At 35.2% G+C, this 22,580-nt stretch overlaps 1 protein-coding gene across 5 annotated transcripts; it reads right to left on the reverse strand.

Annotated features, from left to right (window-relative positions):
- Positions 1-511: 511 nt before the first annotated feature.
- Positions 512-21,271, reverse strand: LOC106129996 (serine protease gd). 5 transcript variants are annotated; one of them, XM_060950612.1, is made up of 9 exons: positions 15,968-16,801; positions 9,557-9,719; positions 7,535-7,744; positions 4,700-5,063; positions 3,845-4,068; positions 3,015-3,176; positions 2,506-2,621; positions 1,891-2,035; positions 512-1,355 (listed from the first exon to the last, which is right to left on the reverse strand). In XM_060950612.1, the coding sequence occupies exons 1-9, from the start codon at positions 16,619-16,621 to the stop codon at positions 1,147-1,149; spliced, it is 2,247 nt and encodes a 748-aa protein (XP_060806595.1). In that variant the 5' UTR covers positions 16,622-16,801; the 3' UTR covers positions 512-1,146. The 5 variants fall into 5 exon arrangements, with proteins under 5 accessions (XP_060806595.1, XP_013184191.2, XP_060806598.1 ...); XM_013328737.2 differs by lacking the exon at positions 15,968-16,801 and adding an exon at positions 21,001-21,271 and having other exon boundaries at positions 514-1,355; XM_060950615.1 differs by lacking the exon at positions 15,968-16,801 and adding an exon at positions 15,610-15,948 and having other exon boundaries at positions 515-1,355.
- Positions 21,272-22,580: the final 1,309 nt, after the last annotated feature.

Below are 22,580 nucleotides of genomic sequence, written 5' to 3' on the forward strand. Positions count from 1 at the left end.
ACTGACAGCGACCACTTAGTGACGTCGACAATTTAGGTCCCGCTGCCTTTTGGATAGATAAAGATATTGAATTATTATGCCTTACTTGTATGTTACCTTTTTACGCATAAAAATTAGAATAACATATATTTTTTGTACCTGTTACGTACGTTACCTTTATCAATTTGTCATGCTAAAGAAATAGACATTTAATCTCCTTTCAATTTAGAATATAGTCATTCGTCCTCGTCGTATGATGCTAGTTACGTACGGTTAACGGTTTACATAAATAATTTAAATAATTATAGTATATAGGGTAGTGGCATTATTAATTCTGTAGTGATCAAATGTTAATACTTTCCAAGTAACGGGAGTCAGTCCCTACGTTATCACAATACAACCAAACCAACCTAAGTAAAATAAGTTCGTTTAGGTAATACTCCTTCGTAATACTCCTTATAAAGTAGTTCATATATTAATTTCTTATTTGGATGTAAATGAAAAACTCTGTTACTATCAATTTTAGTTTAATAAGTTCTTAAAAATGATCTTTATATGTTAGCTTACTTATATAAATACTTAGGAAGCTAGTTAATTGACAATTTTTAATCGTTTGTGATTTCAACAAACAAATTTTATTTCGCTAGAGGTACATAATATCCACTTCCACAGTAAGTGTTTAAATCAGCTATTAATCAAAAATTTTGTTAATTTAAGCTACATCAAAGTACTACATAACTATGTCTATGAATGCACGAAATAAATTAGAAAAATGCGACTCGCAAATTGTTTCTTTCCCGGAAGTTGTTGCCATACGAGTAGAATTCAGAATAATACAAGGCTATAGGAATGGTAAAGACAGAAAAATGTATCGTTGCAAATGATTGTAATCATCACCATCAGTCTCTATAACGCTTTCATTTTATTTAACAGCTTTAAGACTGTGTAGAAAACTGCGTGCGTTGCCAGACGGCGACACATATTCTAATAGTTTCACTTTGCGCGCAAGGTGCGCTGTATCTGAAAGCACATAGTGCCCAAATCAAGCCAAGCGACCTTTTCTCAAAACGTGTCGTTGTTTTTGTTTCTATTGTGATATTATTCGAAAATATGTATAACAGTCTATTGTAATTTGCTGTAAGTTTATTACTACAGGTAGTCGTTTTTTCAACTCGTCAACATAATGTTCTTAATCCATTTAATGTACTGCGCCGCATCAGTGAATACGATGTACTCGTTCAGATTGCAGGTGTTGTCGCCATTTTCTGGGCGAAGTGAGAGGGACACAATGCCGCGAAGACGCCATCTTCCATTGTCTAATATATACAGACCACCGCCGGAGTCTCCTAAACATGGACCGACGCCGTTTCTATCACCTAAAAATTAAGCAAAACCTATGTAAATTAAAAATAAGCATACTTATGTACTTATATTATACATATAAGTACCACAATCATTCGTTAACCATGTAACCAAAAACAGCTAAAAAATTAGGTTATAAAAATAGACTAGCTTTCACCCGCGGCTCCGTCCGCAAGAAAAAAACCCTATGACCTTCTCTATACTCCACACTATAGGTACGTGTGCAAAATTTCATGCCGGATCTGTACAGTGGTTTAACTACGAAAAAGTTGGTATTTTTCTTCAGGTCACGTGTAACAGCGGATCACCAACTAACCGATCGTCATACAACCAAAAATACCTACATATATTTATAAGGTAAGGTCAAAAGTAACCAAAACCGCCGAGCTTGCATGAGAGAGTTATGAATGTGGATGAAGCGAAGGAAATATGCAGAGATCGTGGCAAGTGGAAAGAGGTAGTCTCTGCCTACCCCTCCGGGAAAGAGGCGTGATTTTATTTATGTATGTATATTTATAAGGGAACAACTATGGGAAGAAGTATTATTACCAGCGCAGAGCGTGTTAGCGGATGTCAGCTTATGGAAGTCAGGTTTGCTGGCGCGGCAGGTGGCAGTGCTCACCACGGGGATGCGCACCATCCGCGGCTCGCCGTGCCCGCCCGGACCTAGTTCATTGGAGCCCCAGCCCGCAACCTGATATAGGTTGATAATTAAGTGCAATAACAGAAATACTTAGTATCAATACGAAGAAATCAATCGAATTAACTCACACGAATGCCTGTGCTAACAGTATCAGAGGCATTAGTTTGAGTTTATCTAGATCAAGCGAATCAAGCAATTACCTACCTAAAAGCGAATTTATATGGAATTGCATTAGTGCAAATCCCAAATAAAGATTGGTTTGATCGATAAAACGCCGCACTAACCCAACAGATGGCACAGTTTATACGAGTAAGTATAAGTGATGTTATGGGCAGCGTCCTACTCTTGAGCCAAAACTGCAACTTGTTTTCGAAACTAATCATCTCTAATTTTTTAGTTTCTGTAGGTACTCGAATCGACTCGCCTAAAATCTATAGGTAGTCGTGCGATTTCTATGAGTAGTTTGGTTAATAAACTGAGGCGGAGTATAGATTTGACATCACGTGATAAAAATTACTCACAACTCCTGAAGCTCCCACGATCCTACTAAGATCAGCGTTACCGCTCCACAAACACGCCGGTCTGATGTTCGTACTAAACTGAACCGTCCTCTCGAATGTGAAGACGAGAATGTCATCTGTAATTAAAAAATAAAAAATTAATAAAAAAGAAATTAAGTTTAGTAAAGCTCTTTTTTTATAACTCTTTAGACAAGGACGCGATAACATTGAGCGGTTAATGCCAGGAGGATTTATTTTTATTTATTAACTTTTTGTCGTAGTTGAAAGCTAACCAATGTGAGGGAAATACAGTGAGGGAAAACATGAACCTAACATGTGAGAATGCTACCAGGGATTGGAAGTCGGTTGCTCCAGTATTTTCACATCTAGAATAAAACCACGAATCCTCTGCTCAAGGAGGAAACAGCCGAAACATACGCCAGGATGACGATGACGCCTAGCAAAAGCAATACTGAAAGCATTAGTTTCTCCGAAAATGAGTTCTGAGTTAACAAAAAACGCATACCTACTTGCAAGAGTGGAAGCGTTGTAGGACTCGTGTATATGCGCTGACTCCAAGGTCCTGGTGACAGTGATATCGTCCCCCCAATCCTCGAGGTTGTACACCCCCACTTTGACCACTATATCTTTGATGTGGGTGTGCGCGTTCTTCTGTCGCATGCAGTGGGCCGCTGGAATTAGTAAATTAGTTGTTAGGCAAAGTTACTTTACACACGTACATGAGGCCGATCACCTTAAAGTGCTAATCAGACTTATCTGACCAAGTCAAATCCACAGTAGGAAACCGCCTAACAGACTGCGCCAGACAGTCTGCCAACATCGAGAGCAGGCGGGATATCGTGAAAAAATATTTGTCTGCTTTGTGATCAGGACTGCTCTGCCAAGTGGAAATTTTTTGAAACCAAATTATTTAACCAGTATTTTATTGAAAGAGAGTAGGTATTCTTTGTCATCATTGTGTATACGGTATTCCCCCTTTTACAGTCTCAAAAACTGTTCACTTATAAAACCTGAAGATTATGGCAAGACTTGTTAAAATTTATTCTACTGCCGGTTTGCCTAACAACTAAGTCGTTTATTACGGCCTCCACTGGAAAGCTACGTTATATAGTGGTTAAAAAATGACTTGCCCAACCGGGATCATTGTCAAAAGATCGCACCATGGCATTCTCCTGTCGATAGAAGAGAGGATGTAACTGGTAACATAAGCCAAGAAGAAGAAGATACCTACTCGTATTAAGGGGTTACTCTACTGGTTCGTCGTATAGACTAGTAAGTTCAGTATATACCGCGGGTAAGTAAATCTTATCACAATGTTGAATGCTCCTGATCTCATTACCTGAAACAACATGTCTATCAGAAATCAAAGTCCCCGAGCAGATAAAAGTCAGGCTCCCGTCCTTCCTCTTGTACAACGCGACCAACCACGGCCAATCGCCGCGCGAGTAGCTTTGCCCATTGTAGATTAGTGGCAGCCGCTCGTTTCCTCCAGCCACCACACCGCATTCCACCTGCGTCGGAATTGAATCTATTGCTGATGGCAGACGAGGTGGTACCGACGGGCTGGAATCAAATAAGGAATTTGAAGATTAAAAGCTTTTATTGGACTGCTTCTTACATTAAAACTTAACACTAAGTACTTCTAAATATATCCGACCACCGATCAGCTTACCCGCCATCGAACTAGGAATGAACCTGTGTCTCGAAGGCGAGAAGTATCGCGCATAGCCATACATATAGAACGTGGCTAATGTAAGTTAAGAAACACAAAGAATGAGTATATAAGTAATCTGATAGAGTTAAATTATAAGTAAAATATTCTGCATGCCGCTGGTTGACTGGAAGAGATTTCGTCCGGTTATATTTTGTTTTTTCTTTTAATTTTAAAGTGCCGTGTGGTTCCCGGCACCAGTTCAAAAAGAATAGGACCCCTCCATCTCTTTCCCATGGATGTCGTAAAAGGCGACTAAGGGATAGGCTTACAAACTTGGGATTCTTATTTAGGCGATGGGCTAGCAACCTGTCACTATTTGATTCTCAATTCTTATATTAAGCCAAATAGCTGAACGTGGCCATTCAGTCTTTTCAAGACTGTTGGCTCTGTCTAACCCCGCAAGGGATATAGACGTGACCATATGTATATATGTATATGTCTTTTAAATTTGTTTCATGCATTATGGTTACAACAACTTACAACGTAGGAGCTGGAGCCGGTTGAGTCTGAGGCCTGGTTGCCTGCGTATTTTCTGGATAAAATACATTATAGTCAGTCTGTGGTTGAGTTGGTCTAGTAGGCGCAGCCGGAGTTGGGTTGAAAGGTTGTTGTGGTGGGTTGAAAGGTTGTTGTGGTGGGTTGAACGGTTGTTGAGGTGGGTTGAACGGTTGTTGAGGTGGGTTGAACGGTTGTTGAGGTGGGTTGAAGGGTCGTTGAGGTTGATTGAAAGGTTCTTGGGGCTCGTTGAAAGGCTCCGGAGGCTGCGGTGGAGTCACTATTGGAGGGCGGGTCGGCACTTCGAATTGTGGTCTGGTTTTGTTCACAATGAATGTTGGATAGTAATCTGAAATGATAAAAGATAATTTTATAAATAATTGGTAAATAAACGTACTCAACTCTTTTTCTAGGTACTTCTCCGTACTTATATATCATACCACGTTTTTATCCCTTACGGGTAAGATAGAGCCGTTATTCTCAAAAGACTAAAGGACCATGTTTAGTTCAATGATGGAATTGAGATTCAGATAGGTTCCTAGCCAATCGCCCAAAAGAAGAATCCCAAGTTTATTTATATTTATTATTCCCGCCCAGGATTTTGGCAGCAGAAGCCGGGGTTGAAAGCCTGTCGGCCATTATTAGGAAGCGTACAGCATCTCTGATGCGCCGGCGCAGCACCAACAGCCTGGTGAAGACCGTAGCTGCTAGGCTGGACGTAGACTGCGCTCTCATGCAACACTGGACTCGCATCCACCTAGCTAAGGACACCAAGTGCTCCCATAATTTTAATATAGATGTACTAACATAGTTTGTAAGACACTCTGTTACTAACTTTTATTTTATTTTATTTTATTTATTTTTATTACCCTTCCCCTTGATAAAATTAGTTAGTGTTTTTGTTTATATATGTCAAAGTACATATCTACGAACAGATAGCAGAAATATCATATTTTTAATTATATTCTGTTTTTATACTCGTAGAACTTAAACCGGATTCATGTCATGTCTAGTAATTACAAGTCATGTAAAAAACCTATGTATAACTCAGCCGCCCTGCTGTGTTCGTTGAAATATAATACCTATTCGCTATGGAAAGTCCATTCAATAACAATGACAGGATATTTTTTTATATCTAGGTTTTTTTATTTTGGCCCAAAATTACTTGACTTAATTTTAAATAAAATGGGTCTAATGCTTTTAATTAATTCACAAAACTTTTATTAATTTAAATACATAATTTTACTTTTCTACATAGCTAACGTGCTTTTATGGCTTGGTAAGTAACAATTAGGTAGATAATCGATTGAGTAAGTAATTAAGCAAGAAAATAAACCTTAATAGCAATATCTTAATTGTCATGACAGTAAGTTGTAGAGCAGTTATGAGTATCAAAATAAACCGCAGATACATTAACCTACAAGAATTAAGAATATGGACGCCATGTCTAAAATACAATAATACCTATGTATTTTCGTATCTATATATTAATCAAAATTAATTATTTTTCTCACTAATAATAAAAGTTACAAAAAACATAAAAAAAATTACATCTACTTAGATAATACTACAATTTGTCAATTAAATAAAATACCAAACGCTATACATATATTAACCTAACAAATTGAATAAAAATAGTAATAACAAATAATGATATGTTATAATTACCTTCAAAAGTTTTGTTTTGCAAGGTCTCGTCAAGTGATCTACTTAGTGAAAGTTATGTTTGCATAAATCCATATAACATCAAAAGAGTATTAAATAAAAGTACCTACTTTGTTTTGTGTCCGCGACCACACATATAATATCTTCTTTGCAACATGAAAAAAACATCGCTACATAGCCGATCGCTACGCTAGAGTTAAAATGCCAGACAGTTTATGAGACATTATGACCAGGCCCGACTTCGCACGGGTAGCATTTATAGCTCTATATTTTTCTCAGAAAACTCTCATTCCAACATTTTAAACAGAAACAAAATCCGTCCACAATTTTCGGCAGAGAAAATAGGGGAACGTTATTTTATAATACATAATTATGTAGTGATGAACCCACTTAAATCCATACTGTGTTAACACCACTACCACCAAGTAGGCAGCATGATACCTACCATGGAAAGATACGGGTGAAAATAATTAACCACATAAATAATTGCTTTGGCATTTGACTGATTTATTCATAGAAATCTGAATAATATTACCTACTCAAATTTCTAACGATTTATTATAATGATGATTGATATCGGATGCTGGTATATTAGTATTATTAATAACAGCCCCTATTTGTGGCTTGCTAAAGCATTTTTTTTTGTTGATCAATATTACAGAACACCCGTTAGAATGCATGATATAATGAATGCAGATTTGACCGCATTGTAGTCGCTGAATTTCGAATTACCTTTATCAATACACATACACTTTACTTTTCTACATAGTATCTACATAGTATAGGGTCGATCTTGGTTACATATCCTGCTGCCTGAATGTGCAGGTTTCCACTTGGCTACAGAATAAATTTTGCCTCAATCCGATCATCTATAATTGTTTACAATATAGGTAAACTACTTAATTGTTTTAAATTGTATAGCGTACTGGCCGCTTAGAAAAAAAGTTAATATTGAATTGAAGAAAAATAGTGATCTTCTTTTGTTAATTGTCACAGCATTACATGAATAAGAATTACTCACGATATTATGTTTTAAGTTTTTTTACCAAAATAGTTTTATTTTGGTTTACCAACACGTAAGTAGTTATTTTATTTCATCCCAGCATATTGTTCTGAACACTACTTAATTATGTTTCTAAAGACTGCTCAACTTACTGCTAGTCCAAGTGCCCTCTCTATTATCAGTCTCGAACGTGAAGATCTGGGTATTCTCTCCTCCGGTACCGACGAATTCATACACGGGGCTAGGTTTGGGGTTCTCCTGAGGGAACTGCTCGAAGATGCCGTTGACAGAGCCAGTTTGTCGTAGGAAAAGCATATGCTGCAAGCTAATTGTACTGACATACTGATTGGGGCCTGGGACTTCTGAAACGAAAAATAGACAAAATCAATATTAGGAAGCATGTTTGTCTTCTTCCTCCTGACTTTAGTCCACGTTGCATCCTCAAGTCCTTGGAGAGGAGCCCGAAGTATCCCTTTGACGTTAACCCGTATTGGATCCATGATTACACATTCAGTTGCCTGAATATGCAGGATTCCTCAAAATGAGCCGAGTAAGAGTAAGAGCATCGGTTCGTATTCAAACTAATGTACGTCATTGGCACATGATCGAGGTGGGATTTGAAACATCACGCATTTAAACCTTACCGTTCGACTAACGACTCTCTTTTGTTTGTATTTTATAGATATCGAAATACAAAATATTTTAATTTTTATGTGTATTACCTATGAGCGCGAGGAGCTAGGCACCTTACCTGGTTGAAATATGCGAAATTAAACATTGGACCAGATTTTTTCCAACATCTTTCTGTCGTCGTAGGTTGATAAACCTATTTGTGTTGTGAAATTGGCATTTCATCAAGATTACTAGATTTTTTAACTCATTAAGTCATAGGTATGTCGAAACTTACTCAAGGATTGTGGTCACAAGCAATCGTTAAGGCTTCCAAATCATTTCACATCGGCCTAGCTTCAAATAAGCATATTTAAGTATAGCTGTGCCCGCGACTTCGTCCGCGTGGAATAGTTATTTTGGGTCCTCAAGAATGAATAATTTTCCCCGTTTTTTTTTAATTTTATCTTTTTTTTTCGCTCCTAATAGTTGCAACCTGATGTTATATAGCCTAAAGCCTTCCTGATTAGCGCGTTCAAACAAACAAACAAACAAACTCTTCAGCTTTATAATATTAGTATAGATATGACGCTAACTCAAAGCTAAAATTAACCACAAAAAGTCAACTCATTAAAAAAATAAGTAGTAAAAAGGGCATAAAGATAAAAGGAAAGAAAATAATAAGTAGTTAATAACTGTAATTGTGAGATGGTCACCCGAGGCCGTCGGGATGCCATCAGAGGGCAGAACCTAACCAGCAGACGGGTAGGTACTTGTTAATTTTAATGTTGTTACAGCAATTATTTATATACCTACCAAGTCAACAATAAATGGTACATTATTTAATTCCACGAATTCGTTGACCAGGGATCAAAACAGAGACCATTTAATATTATTCTCAATCTATATCTTTATATTATATTTGTCTATTATTGTGAGCATTATGTTGCGTCGTCGTCGCGTCTTTTCTTGATGTGATTTGACCTTTGTTAGTATGGTATCGAAGTGTTACCTTCAAGGAAAACGTATGGTGCTTTCGATGTGACAATGATAATTGGCAGATCATCATCGCTTAATTTGAATATGTATGAATGTGGTTTTTTTTGCCACATACCTAAATGCGGTTTTACCAATCAGTTAACATCTGTTATACGAAATACCTACCGTATTATTTTACAGGTATTCCCCTGAATTGTAACCTAGATCCAGTAGTGGAGGGAAATTGTTTTTTTTTTCACTCAAACATGAGTAAAGTAACGGTTTCATACAAAATATTCTTATTAATCCTACCCCATGAAAAACTGGCCCGGGACAGTAGAAATTATTCTAAATACTTATATCCAACCATGGCTGACAGGAAATTATTAGGCTGAACTCTATCTTAAAAATATAGTTACAAATGCGAAAGTCTGCCAGATAAGGTTTTACGAATATAATTAATTATCCCAAGACTAACAAAGAGTCCATTTTATCTCATAAGTAATTACCACGAGAACGGGATAATCGGGATTTCAGTTTGACGAGAACATAGCTGCAGTTAAAATCTAGTAATAAGTAAAACTAACCTGCAGGTCCATAGCACAACAAATTGTCATTGACGACCAATGAAGTTAGCCTCGGGAGTGGTGACGTCACGGGGAAATGCACCTTGTACGTCAGGGGAACTCCGCGGTTGAACTGGTGCAAGATCTGATTGCCACCCACAGCCTCCAGGCGGCCGACATAGTTCTGAAAAACATTATTTATTTTATAATATGTTTTATCGATATTAATAGAGACAAAAATATACTGCAGTCTCTATTGAATTTTAATAAAATGATTTTAATGATCCTGTAATGTAATAAGAGAGAAGAGAGTCGGTGGTCGAATCGGTAAGGTTAAAATACGTGATGCGCAGGAAGGCACAGGTTCGAATCTCACCTTAGCCATGTACCAATGACTTTTTCTAAAGTAATGTACATTAGTTTAAATACTGACCGATGCTCAGTGAGGGAAACATCGTGAGGAAACCTGCACGTTCAGGAAACTGGATGTGTAACCATGATCGATAAGATAAGGATTAGGTTTACCTGAAAAAAGTTGCGGAGGTCAGATGGAAGTCGCTTCATGTAAAAACCTGACTTACCCAATCCAGGGTCCATGGTAAAAGGCATACCCTGGGCACCTCTCCAGAGTGGTGAGGATGCAACCGGGATTAAAAACCAGGAAGAAGTACACCCTGTCATGTAATAGGCTGCGTCTATTCTTCTAGAGACAAAGGTGTGATGGTATATGTAATTATGTATGTTATTATTTTCAGTTTGACGGGAATAAGATACTATAGAATTAACTATAAATCTGGATAATTGTAATTTACACAGGTTACACCAAAGGTGGAACCGCAGGCAACAGCCAGTCTAAATGTATACCTACCTATAAAGAGGACACTACGGACTGTTAAATCAATGCACAGTTTAAACCGCTGGATTTTGAGATTTTAAATTTGGTATGTAGGTTCCAGTGGTCTAGGGGTGCAATAAGAGGATTTCCTGAAATTTCCGCAAAAAAAAATTAGCGAGAATTTGCCATCACGAGGGCTTAGAAGCCTCGTTCCTACACTAGTAAATATATGTATATAAGAGACAAATCACACTGATTAATTGCAATGCAAAGAAATTGTTTGATTAGTATAGAATTTTATTTAATTTATTCCGAAGTACCTACGTTTTTCGTGGCTCTGATCGCGCACCTTGCGGTTTATCGCATTTTCGAGACAAAAGGTACTTTCCTTTCCTCTCTATCCCAGAACTCTTAAGGGCTCGAGACGCATTTTGGTTAAGTAGGTATATATTTATTTAGGTACGGCAACGCACGTACTGAGAGTCTGTATATTTGACTTCAATAAAGAATAACGGTAATAAGACTTAAGGAAAACGGATGGGTCGTAAAAGTTGAACAAAGAAATTAGTCAGGGGAAAGCCCGTCCTTGAGGGCAACGACAAGCTTTAGAGTTGCGAAGATTTACTACACAAACGTACAGTGGGCTACATAGAAAAGTATACGTCGATACGATATATCTACTTCAAATTGAATTCAAAGATACGACCCGAACATTCATAGGCACTTATATACATTGAGTTAAGAAAAAGGTTTTAAAAATATATATAAAAGACACATAGATAATAAAATAAAGAAGTGTACTTATTTCATTTAAACAGACAGATTATTGCAGTTATAAAATTTTATACCTTTCCGGATGGATAGGTATAAAATTTTTAGTATGGATATACTTATTGCTTGTGGATGTATTGTAATCTACGCCATATTTAAGACCAACGAACGTGCGAATGTCACATGTGCAGACTAGTTCATGTGAAGGAAAACTCGTTTTTTACTCCGTGATATATTGCAAACCTGATGAATGGATAATTGGTAAATTTAAGCAATAATATTTGCCCTCATAAACATCTGTTTACACCCGACCCGTAGCGGTTTACTATCAATACTTTCGCTTTAAAACTTTTTTAGAGTCATCCTGTGACAACAGTCAGTGTAACCCGGTCAAAACGTCAAGAAGCTACCGATGTTCGCGTTAATCCCCGTTTGCATACATTAATAATTTATTTATTTAAACTGTACTGCAGGTGGACTTAATGCTATGTCACTAGGCATTCTCCGCCAGTAAAACCTTTGGACTAAACTGAGATGGATGTACAGGTGGTGTTATAACTGTAAAAGAAATAAATAATAATATAAATATGAATAATAGGTTAAATAATAATCTGTCTATACGTTAATATTAACACAGAGAATATTATAGATAGATTGTGCATTGCAGTTCGAAGAATTTTTTTAAATACCTATACTTAAGAAGTCCATCTCTCGAAACAAGGAAAGAAAAGGTTTACTCACGTGGTGGTCCCATCAAGTCAAGATTTAATGATAAATAAAAGATGGATTTATGTAGAAATTGAGAAAACCAGTCAGGTATTCTGAAAATTGTATCAAGACCGAATCAGAGATGCGTTTTTTTTACTTTTATTGATAATCCTATACAGATACGCGTGTTTACAACAAAGATACAATTAAATGAAAAATCGGTTTTATAATACCTTGTTTCGGAGATGATCAATGAAATACATCAATGACAGAGATTTTTGTATACGATAAAAGAGATTATGTAGACATCATATACAATTTGGAATTCGGGTTCCGTTGATTGACCTTCAAATTAGCATTATTAGATCATCAAATGTATAAGACACGTAAATACTAACGTTTACTTTATTTTTATATGAATTAAATTTTGCGATATTCTCAAATAAAACAAAATCTGACGATATGTTTAAAAAACCTACTTACTAAGTAGGTAACTAAGTTTACCAAAGAACAAATACTTATTTTAATAACTTATAAGTGCCAACTCAAAGTATCATAGCGGACCGATTTTGTGGATAATCGTATATGGCACAAAGACAGACAAAGCCGGGTAACATACCATGGAAACTTTTTTCTGGAAAATCCCACAGGAGCGAAGCCCGGCGCAGAAGCTAGTGTAACATATTTATATTCATTGTTACAATCGATTAGTGAAGTCATTGTCAATAACTACATAACACATAACATCGCTTATTTACCGTTATGAGTTCGCAATAATGATATAACTGCGTTTGTAAAGATGCATTCATAATTGTGGATTTGTAGTATCGCGTATTAGACACAACAAAAATGTTTAATCGCTTTTTATTTAAGGTTTCCTCTGATAGAGTAATAAAATACGAAATACGTAATGAGTGATAAAAAATATCTCTCAGAACCCCTACTTGCTAAACATCAGGCAGATTGTTAAAGTCAATACTATTTTCAATTAAAAAACTCTTTACTTAGGTATACTAGAATTCATCCTACCCTTGGGTGTTACCTTGTGACAAAACTACTGGACGTAGTAAACTTGTTTTTGACCCGGAATACCTATATATGGGTTTCTTAGCAAATGCAGGCGAGCATTATAGGATTAAAAGATATCCCGTTAAAATAAACAAAGGAAGTAATTTTTTTTTAAATGCGTGTTTAAAATGCAGGCAAAATCATCTTTTTGGGTATAATATTTAATTTACAGGACAAGATAAATAGTAAGTCAATTAATTTTGTTAATTTTGCAGATAGTTGTGGATTTTACCATCACTTTACCTAGTTATTGTTTACGGATAAAAAACACCGGGAATTTTTTTAAATATTTAAAATTTATAATATGTTTTATAATAAATATTAATAAAGATATTTTTACCCTGATGCGTGGAAATTCCACACGTCGACAATTTTCCCATCCAAATTATTTCTGACAAAATAGATTCGTTATCGTAGGTATTTAAATTGTTTAACTACTGACTGTAATAGCGATAGGCAAACGTAAATAATAATACTTATTATTCGTATGTTATGTACTATATGTATATATACTTTAAACTAGGTACTATTTTAACTAACAAAAAGAATCACAAGCTTGTAAGGCTTCTTTTAGTCGCCTTTTACGCAATACATGGAAGATATGGCGAGGTCCTATTCAAAAGTCCCGGAAACCAATAAATAATTGTTCCTTTTTAATCAAATGGAAAAACAAAAGATTTTACATACCTATTAAGCCATTAACTTTCCCAGAGGATTAGATAAAGGTCGCTAAGCAAGGCATAAGTTGTATCGTCTCACTCTCTATGAACTTAGAGAGAGATATGACATATCGTACATATACTTCAGCTTGTTAATGATCGCTTTATGGCCAAATGATACATTAAATTTAAATGAAATATCTTTTTATTTCATTGATAAGTACAAATGCTTAAAACACAAATAATAATAAATCCTATACTTGGTTTCTATCAAAACTTTATTATGAACCTTTCAGATACCTGGTTGACTGGAAGAAATCCCGCCTAAGAATCAATCCGCCGTCGTGCATTTTTGTTTTTATCATACTATGTAATTCTGTAATTTTTTTATGTACAATAAAGTATTTAAAAACAAAAAACTTAAATATTTAAGTTTAAAGGTTTATTTTTTGTGCTCAGTAATCTTCTTTCAAGATTGTTTAAAATACACAAGAAACTATCAGCAACAATAATGTTTTAGTTATTTTATTAGTCGTCACTATTTTATAACTTTTTACGAGATTGTGAGTTTAGTTTTGTTTACGTCATCTCTAACCACATGGGTCACTGATCTACCGATAAAACTTAATGGCTAACGTTTTACGTACTATGTTTTTCCAAATTATTTAAATTACATTTAATTGGTTACGCAGTGAACAATGTAACAGAAAATATTAATTATTAAAATTGAAATACTTTTTTATCATAATAAGTTAATAGATATGTATAATTGCCGCGACTTTGTCCGCGTGAATAAAAAAACAGCAGTAAAAAACTTTTTTATACGACTTTCTTAGCAGTTATAGCTATGTTACGATCAAAAAAGAATAATCTGCCAATGTCTTACCTTAATATTACTGTAAAGTTTAACGAAAATCCGTTCAGTCATTTTTGCGTGAAAGAGTACCACAACCACACATTCTTTTAGAATTAGTAGGATTAGTATTTAGAAGTATAAACATAAATTAGAATGTCAGTTCTCGGTTCTCGTCTAAAAATGATGTAGACTAACAACTGCGCATTATGCGCTACGAGTTGCATGTACGAGTAGCACTCGTAGGCACTCGTAGCAGATTATACGTGCTTGGCCGCGTAGCATTAGGATCACAAATCTGTTAGCTTCAAAGTTAAGCCACTTTTTAATTCTGATAGTTTAGACTACAGGTTAAGAAGAATATAGTCATATATTTTAAATTATGTGTATGAGGAAAAGCGGGAATATTTTAGTAACGCATTTAAAACAAAATCTCATAGTCGAGACTGAAGAGTACTATATTTGTCCTTGTAAAGTTTAATTTTGCTTAGAAATTAAAATATACTTAACAATGGAAATATAAATTTAAACAAGTATGAATGAAAGAAGAAAGAAAAGAAGAATGAAGGCAAAGTAAACTTAAGATGATGATGATGCATTACATGTTGATATGTAATATAAAGTAAATACATAATGATATATTAAAAGTCAATATTGAACAAAGGTATGAATAATTATCTGAGGTGTCCGATGCATGTGTACAATAAATATTATAGGTACGTAGTCGCTGTTCATATAAAGCTAAAAGCTGAGAAGTGTTCACTTATAAACTTATTTATATTAGCCCGCGGATCTGCCCGCGTGAAAAATACCCTATACCCTATGCTATGCCTTCTCCGTTCTTTACTCAATATGCAAAATCTAAAATTATTGATCTAATTTAGTAAAGGATCTTTGCTAGGTATTGAGGCGCCCTATTGCAAATGAGTACATACTCCTATGATTTTATTTCTTAGGAGTTCCAAACTACCGAATGCACTAATTAAAAATATATATCTGTTATGTATAACTATTAATATATATTATTTTCGGATTCACCCCTTTGTAGGTATATATAATTTCATTCAACATTTATTGTTCAGTCAGTAACTGTTCAGGTTGTATACTACTCTGTCAAGAAAGTAGCAGGAAAAGATTTTATCACCTTCAAAATATGCTCCTTTAGAAACGATACACTTACGCCAACGAATAATCCAATCATCAAAACATTTTTTAAACGCTGTTTCCGGAATTGAGGTAAGTTCTCGCCGCGAATTCTCTTTTATGTCTTCTACCGATTGAAAACGGGTGCCACGAAGTGGTAATTTGAGTTTAGGAAAAAGAAAAAAGTCGGCTGGAGCTATATCTGGTGAATATGGTGGTTGCTCGATGGTATTTGTTGAGTGTTTGGTTAAAAATTCGTTCACAATGATAGCCTTGTGCGAAGGTGCATTATCATGGTGCAAAATCCAAGAATTTTCTTTCCACAAATCTGGCCTTTTTCGTCGGATTTGCTCTCTTAAACGCCGCATAACACTCAAATAATATTCCTTATTTACCGTTTGACCTTCCGGCAAGAATTCCGAGTGCACAACACCGCGATAGTCAAAGAAAACAGTCAACATGACTTTGACTTTTGAACGACTTTGGCGTGGTTTTTTCGGTTTCGGTTCAGTTGGAAGGCGCCACTCCGAAGCTTGTTGACTAGTTTGCATGTCAAACTCGTAAACCCACGTCTCGTCACCAGTAACAATGCGTTTCATGAATGTTGGGTCGGAATTGACTCGTTCTAGCATGTCCTCAGCGACTCTCATGCGATTGAGTTTTTGAAAAAAATTCAGGTCTTTTGGGACTAGCCGAGCGGCAACATGTTTCATACCCAAATTATTAGTTAAAATGGTACGGATCGACTCGTGAGATACAGAAAGTTCGGTGGCTATCTCTCTCAAAGTTGAATGAGGATTTTCAGTCACTATTTCCTTCACTTTTGCGATGTTAACTTCAGTTGCAGACGTTGATGGCCTACCAGAGCGAGGCAAATCTTCCATCACATCTCGACCGCTTTTGAACGCTTTGTACCACTCATAAGCACGAGTTTTTGATAAAGTCGATTCACCGTAAGCCTTCTGTAACATTTTCAGTGACTCCGAACACGATATTCCATTGGCAATGCAAAATTTAAGACAAACTCTTTGTTCGATGTTTTTATCCATTATGAAATTAGCAATACACACTAGATATGATATAACTAAAAATAGCACTGTATTTAATGTAAACAATAGATGCAACTCAAACTCCGCGCCAAAATGGAAAACAGTTGTGCCAATCTAACAACAACAAAAAAAACAAAAATTTGAATTTGGAACCATAAATAAATAATCCATTCCCGATACTTTTCTGACTGAATGTATAATCGCATTTATCTACCATCATTGCTGAAATAAAAAAGGAAAAAGCGCTTATGAAGAATTTGACACAAAAAGACCGCCGTTGTCTGTGGTCACAAGTTATTTGTGGTAAACCCAGAGCGCTGAACGCCCACCTCCTCTGTTAATTTGCTTGCTGCCCTATCACTGGAAAACCCAAACGAACTAGACACAGAAACCCCCTTTTTACTACGCTTTTATTAGCTTGGGTTGTATGTATGTATGTATGTATGTATGTATGTATGTATGTATGTAACGGAATCTTTGAGCTTAATTTTCACTGATTTCTAAACGTCTGATCAACTTGAAACTTTGCACACGTATCAAGGACCGATGACAATGCAATATTTTGATAAGAGTTTCTCATTATCCTTATTAAAACTGCCAGGATTAATAAATTCATTTTTAGATCCTTCGTATGAGAGTAAGAGAGACAGAGATAGCACCAGTGCCAGTAATCTCCATACAAGAAACCAAGAAGTTCTGACGTATAAGGAGTCCAAAAAGAGATGTAATATATTTCCATATAATGTTACTATTAACCTGAGGCTTTTTTATTTCATCGCATCGCTCCATTTAGAATTACCATTAGAAACAATAGTAGAATTAGTAGAATATTTTAAAACAATAAAAAATATATAAGTAATAAAACAAAAGTAATAAATGAAAATTGAACAACTAAATTTACAACAATACAAGAATAAAGTTACTACCTACAGAACTTTGCGATATTTAATACGTATTTAACATATTAATGCGATTCTTGAATTAACATTATGTAACTTTTGCATATTTATAATAGCAACACTGTAATACTCGCTTGGAAAATGAGTGACAGTTTGTTTATTTATGTAAAATAAGTTTTGCAGTAAGTTTTGAATTCGATTCTAACACCTGTAAACTTTCTTTCTGTTTTTTTACCGGTGCCTGTGTATTTACCTATTTGCACTTTGTTTTGTGCTGATAACTTGTCGTTATTTGGAGTTTGGAATCTTCCGTTGAGTCGAGCTTTGTTCTTCCGGATATTCGTGTGATTTTATCATCTGAGATTGGACTCTGACTGTGTTCACTGTGTTGTGCAGATATTTTGAGATAGGACTCCTGTAAAAAGTACCTGATTATTTGAGATAGGAGTCCCAAGTTTGTGTTTGTTTTTGTGAAAGACAGATTTTACTACAAAAGTGCCACGATGTCTTCAGATAAACATTGTTGCGTTCCTGGTTGTAAAGGCAGTGGAGGTATATTTGAAATATTTTTGTTCCTGTATCAATCTGCCTCTTAATCTTGTGGTTTGATTCCTGGCAAGGCCACAATCAAAAATTGTTATGTTTGCTGGATAGTCAAAAATATTATTAACAGTGATTTATCACTATAAAATTCTTTTCAACTGGGTTTAACAATCATCATACATACATGCATACATATAATCACGTCTATATCCCTTGCGGGGTAGACAGAGCCAACAGTCTTGTAAAGACTGATAGGCCACCTTCAGCTATTGGGCTTTAAGATAGAATTGAGATTCAAATAGTGACAGGTTGCTAGCCCATCGCCTAAAAAAGAATCATGATGATGAGAATATTATGAGATTTAATCCAATCAGGCCACATATAACTTTAAGAAAGTTAGTTGTGAAAACCTCCGGCGATGGGTGCATGGTTGCGAAAGTCATTTCTAGTAAGATAGTTATACAGCGTAGTAGAAGTAGTAGGAAGTTAACACTTCTACCAAAAAATAATTGTATAAAAAAACTAAAAAACTAGGCGTTTTATTGCTAATCAAACTAAAAAATAGAAAATAAATAATAGTTAAAAAAAAACTAAAAAACTACGCTTTATTGCTAATCAAACTAAAAAAATAGAAAATAAAATTTAAAGACAAAGGAATTATAAAACAGTAGTAGCAAGTCGAACAATCGGTTATAGTCAATTACCTCGGATTAAAATTATAACAAAATTAAATTTATAAACAAAACAATTTAAATCAGAGTAAAAAGCGTGGGGTGCATTTTACTTCATTTTCATAACTCTCTTGTCATAAATATATGCTTATAGAATGATTTTAATATTTACTACATCAGGCACCCCACGCTTTTTACTCAGATTTCAATTGTTTTGTTTATAAATTTAATTTTGTTATAATTTTAATCCGAGGTAATTGACTATAACCGATTGTTCGACTTGCTACTACTGTTTTATAATTCCTTTGTCTTTAAATTTTATTTTCTATTTTTTTAGTTTGATTAGCAATAAAGCATAGTTTTTTAGTTTTTTTTTAACTATTATTTATTTCTCAAATGTTGAATGATTACACGGCCGCTTTGTGTGGTCGGGGAAAGTAAACAGCTCAACATGTTGACACACCTTTTTCCCGGATAAGCAGTCTGCATCTTCCGTCTTGTCACAACACAATCATCCCTCAAAATTATTCTCCCTCTTTATTGAGAGGGTTCTGACTGATTGATTGATACCCTACCACAACACAAACCGCTGCTAAAATTGGTTCGGTTGTTATTTCTACTTATCAGCGGTCTAGGGGTGCACTAATCCCCAAAATTCAGTTAGAACGGGCTTTAGTGGGGTTATATGAAGGTGTTCTCTTATAATAATTATTAATTTGGCAAGTTGTTGAAAGATATAAAATAAAAAAAAGATTTTATTACAATTTTATTATATAGATATTTATATTTATTATGTGTCACGTAGGTATGCCAATTTACCAACAAAGTACAGATTTAATTTAAAGCTATCAAAGATAAGTGTTATGTTACATATTAATTCTATGGAGCTAAGTTACGAACAGACAGACGGTTCAGCAAAACTATAAGGGTTTCTTGTGGAGCACGGAACCCAATAAAGGAAGTTAACCGTAAGCAATTAACTTTAAAACTCGTTGGATCAGTCCACTTAGTAACAAAACAGGTGTTTTGACGAACCTTATTGGGTATGTCTAAATGTGTAAGTTGATACTGTAAAAGCCGTATAAAGCACTGCCGACGCGCAAATATCCAAATGAGGTAGTATAGTAGGGTCAGGTCAAAAGTACCCGAAACCGCCGAGCTTGCATGAAGAGAGTTATGAATGTGGATGAAGCGAAGGAAGTATGTAGAGATCGTGTCAAGTGGAAAGAGGTAGTCTCTGCCTACCCCTCCGGGAAAGAGGCGTGATTTTATGTATGTATGTATGTAGGTAGTATAAGCCGAACCTTTGAAAACCCGCTATATTTTCTATCTAGGTGAATACTACTGACATTACGGACAGCCCAATCTGGGTCTAGACGTTTGACATGCACCTTCTTTTGAGTGCACTATAAGATTGGGATACATATTTCTCGCACAAATTTGCTGGAAATCGCTTTTCATTCCTACAGTTATAGGTAGTTAAACGTGGAAATATGGCCTATAGCAGCAACAACATTCTAAGGGTGGTGCTTAGACTAGCTTGTATGTTTAAATGCAGCTAAATTTTTTTTAGGCTCATATGTTCCTAAATTTGTTGACATTATGCTTTTATATTTCCTCATCCTCAGATATGTATATGAATAGATGTTTTTTCTTTTTTAAATTTAATCATATTCATTGAAGAAGGCAATCATCACAAAATCTCCTTTAAAGATGAGGATATAGATGGGATGAAGGCACCTTCGTCATACTTTTCTTGCATTTAATCCTTCCTTGGTTTTTTTGTAAAGCAGAGAAGGATTATATATATTCTTAAGATTATAGATATTATTCTAAAATGTCTTTAAAATAAAAAAAAAATGTATTATAAATTATTTAGTTCCTGTTCTATTTTTACGATCACGATCAGAATACATTGACAAGGTGTTAGTTTGTGGGAAGAATACCCACTACAACGTTAAGCAAACGTAACTAAACATACAGTAGTATGTTATTTGAACAAAAAATTAGTTGTGCTACAATTTACGAAGAATTCTTCGGTAGCCTGGGAACGCAAGTTTTTATGTTCTTCTAAAAATATACATTACAAAGTTCGAGACATCATAAAAAATATGATGGATGGATGGATATGCCGGATATATACAATAAACTATATATATAATAAACCACCTAATTCTCAAAACATCAGGCGGGCTCAATTAGAAACTCAGACACCACAGCGTGCAGAATCCATTGACCGCTCAACAACAAAGGAACACCCACTTACAGAGGTCAGTCTTGCAGCTACAGTGAAGTTCACTCTCGTAGTGACCGTAGACACTGGTCCACTAGGTTGAATCCTTATCACACCAATCACATTTCCACCATCAGACTGATAATCAAAGACACCAGGACACGGCGATTGATACTGGCCAATTACAAACGCAAAAAGTCCGATTGCGACACAATATGAAAGAAGTTCCATCGTTTTTAATTTCGTGTAAGTGGATTACGGTTGCCGCCTCATTTTTGATGAGCTCGCGCGTCCACACCGTGCGTCGACGAAAGACTTACTGGACAGTACACACATTACTCATTTGAGACTGGTATTGTTCGTTGTGGTTTGTCCACAATCCACATAAAAACATAAATCTGCTCGTGACCTAGGATAGCTACAAATTTGAATAGTCTGGGTCTGGGGTACCTAACTGTAACATCATATTGTACTTCCTACTTATATTATACTTAAATGCGAAAGTTTATAAGAGTGTGCGCATGTGGGTGTGTTTGTTATTCTTCCACAAAAAAGTTACAGAACGGATTGTCATGAATCTTTGCAATAATATAGCCTATAAATTGGAGTAACATATTACCTATGTTAAAAATTCTATAGCTTTTTTATATGCTTTTATTTGTTCACGTGGGCATAGTTGCAGGTAACAGCTAGTTAATAATAAACTTGATCTAGAAAAGTGAGTAGTTAATTGGTTTACCTTCTTTGATAAAGAAATTAATTTTTCCGATCTGTTTTTGGTTAGATACCTACTTACCTAATTCTTAGGATTTCCTCATCATTCTCAGGATCATCTTGTTTGGAACTAAAAAGCATATGGGATACTCAAGTTTAAAATAAAGCGGTTTTTCTATTTTTTGTGTTTTACCGTGAGTGAACTATCACGGCGTAAAATCTGATGGAAAATTTGTAAGTATTTTTCGTAAAAGGTAATTTGGTCATGATCACACGCTCCGGCTCCCATTTAAAGAGTGTGTGGATGGGTGTGTGTGTTTGTTATTCTTTCACGCAAAAACTATATATCCAGGGTCATGGTCTTACGTGGTCACCGACTTCCATTTAGAGAGGTGAAGACACGACGGGACTAACGCCAGGAGGATAAGTACTTGTAACTACTTTTAAATGTTATCAGTAAGTAAGTTTTTATCTCAAGTTTCATCAAGTAACCTATTTTTTTTTACCCAAGAGAAGTTTTTTTTTCATGTTTTTTGTTTTTACTCATGGATTTAATTTATATCTTCGACATATTATGTATTGAACCGGATCCAGCAAACAAATATACCATTCATTTTACAAACTCATAATCAAACAACATTCCTTAAAAGTAATAGGAAATTGATGATTAAGAAGAAACATTTGATAGATTCTACTTATACGCAGTAGGTATAATCATTATCACACGAAAAGTATGAAAGGATGAGCAAATGTTGAAATGATTTTATGATTTTGGTTAGTTAAGAAATCTGAATAGTTGCTATAGGTATAGGCCTATGCGTATAAGTACTTATTTAGTTAATTAGGACAAGAGGACCATAAACCGTTGACATATCTACATCACTTTTATCTATCTATCT

The sequence above is a fragment of the Amyelois transitella genome, chromosome 22, assembly GCF_032362555.1.
Source record: "Amyelois transitella isolate CPQ chromosome 22, ilAmyTran1.1, whole genome shotgun sequence".
Lineage (NCBI taxonomy): Eukaryota > Metazoa > Arthropoda > Insecta > Lepidoptera > Pyralidae > Amyelois > Amyelois transitella.

Excerpts from the sequence above, each read along its gene's own strand:
- LOC106129996 (XM_060950612.1), bottom strand. The coding sequence starts at position 16,621 with ATGGATAAAAACATCGAACAAAGAGTTTGTCTTAAATTTTGCATTGCC. Across the intron at positions 3,177-3,844 it reads TGATAGACATGTTGTTTCAG|CGGCCCACTGCATGCGACAG; the intron begins GTAATGAGATCA and ends TACTAATTCCAG. Across the intron at positions 2,036-2,505 it reads TCGTGGGAGCTTCAGGAGTT|GTTGCGGGCTGGGGCTCCAA; the intron begins GTGAGTAATTTT and ends AACCTATATCAG.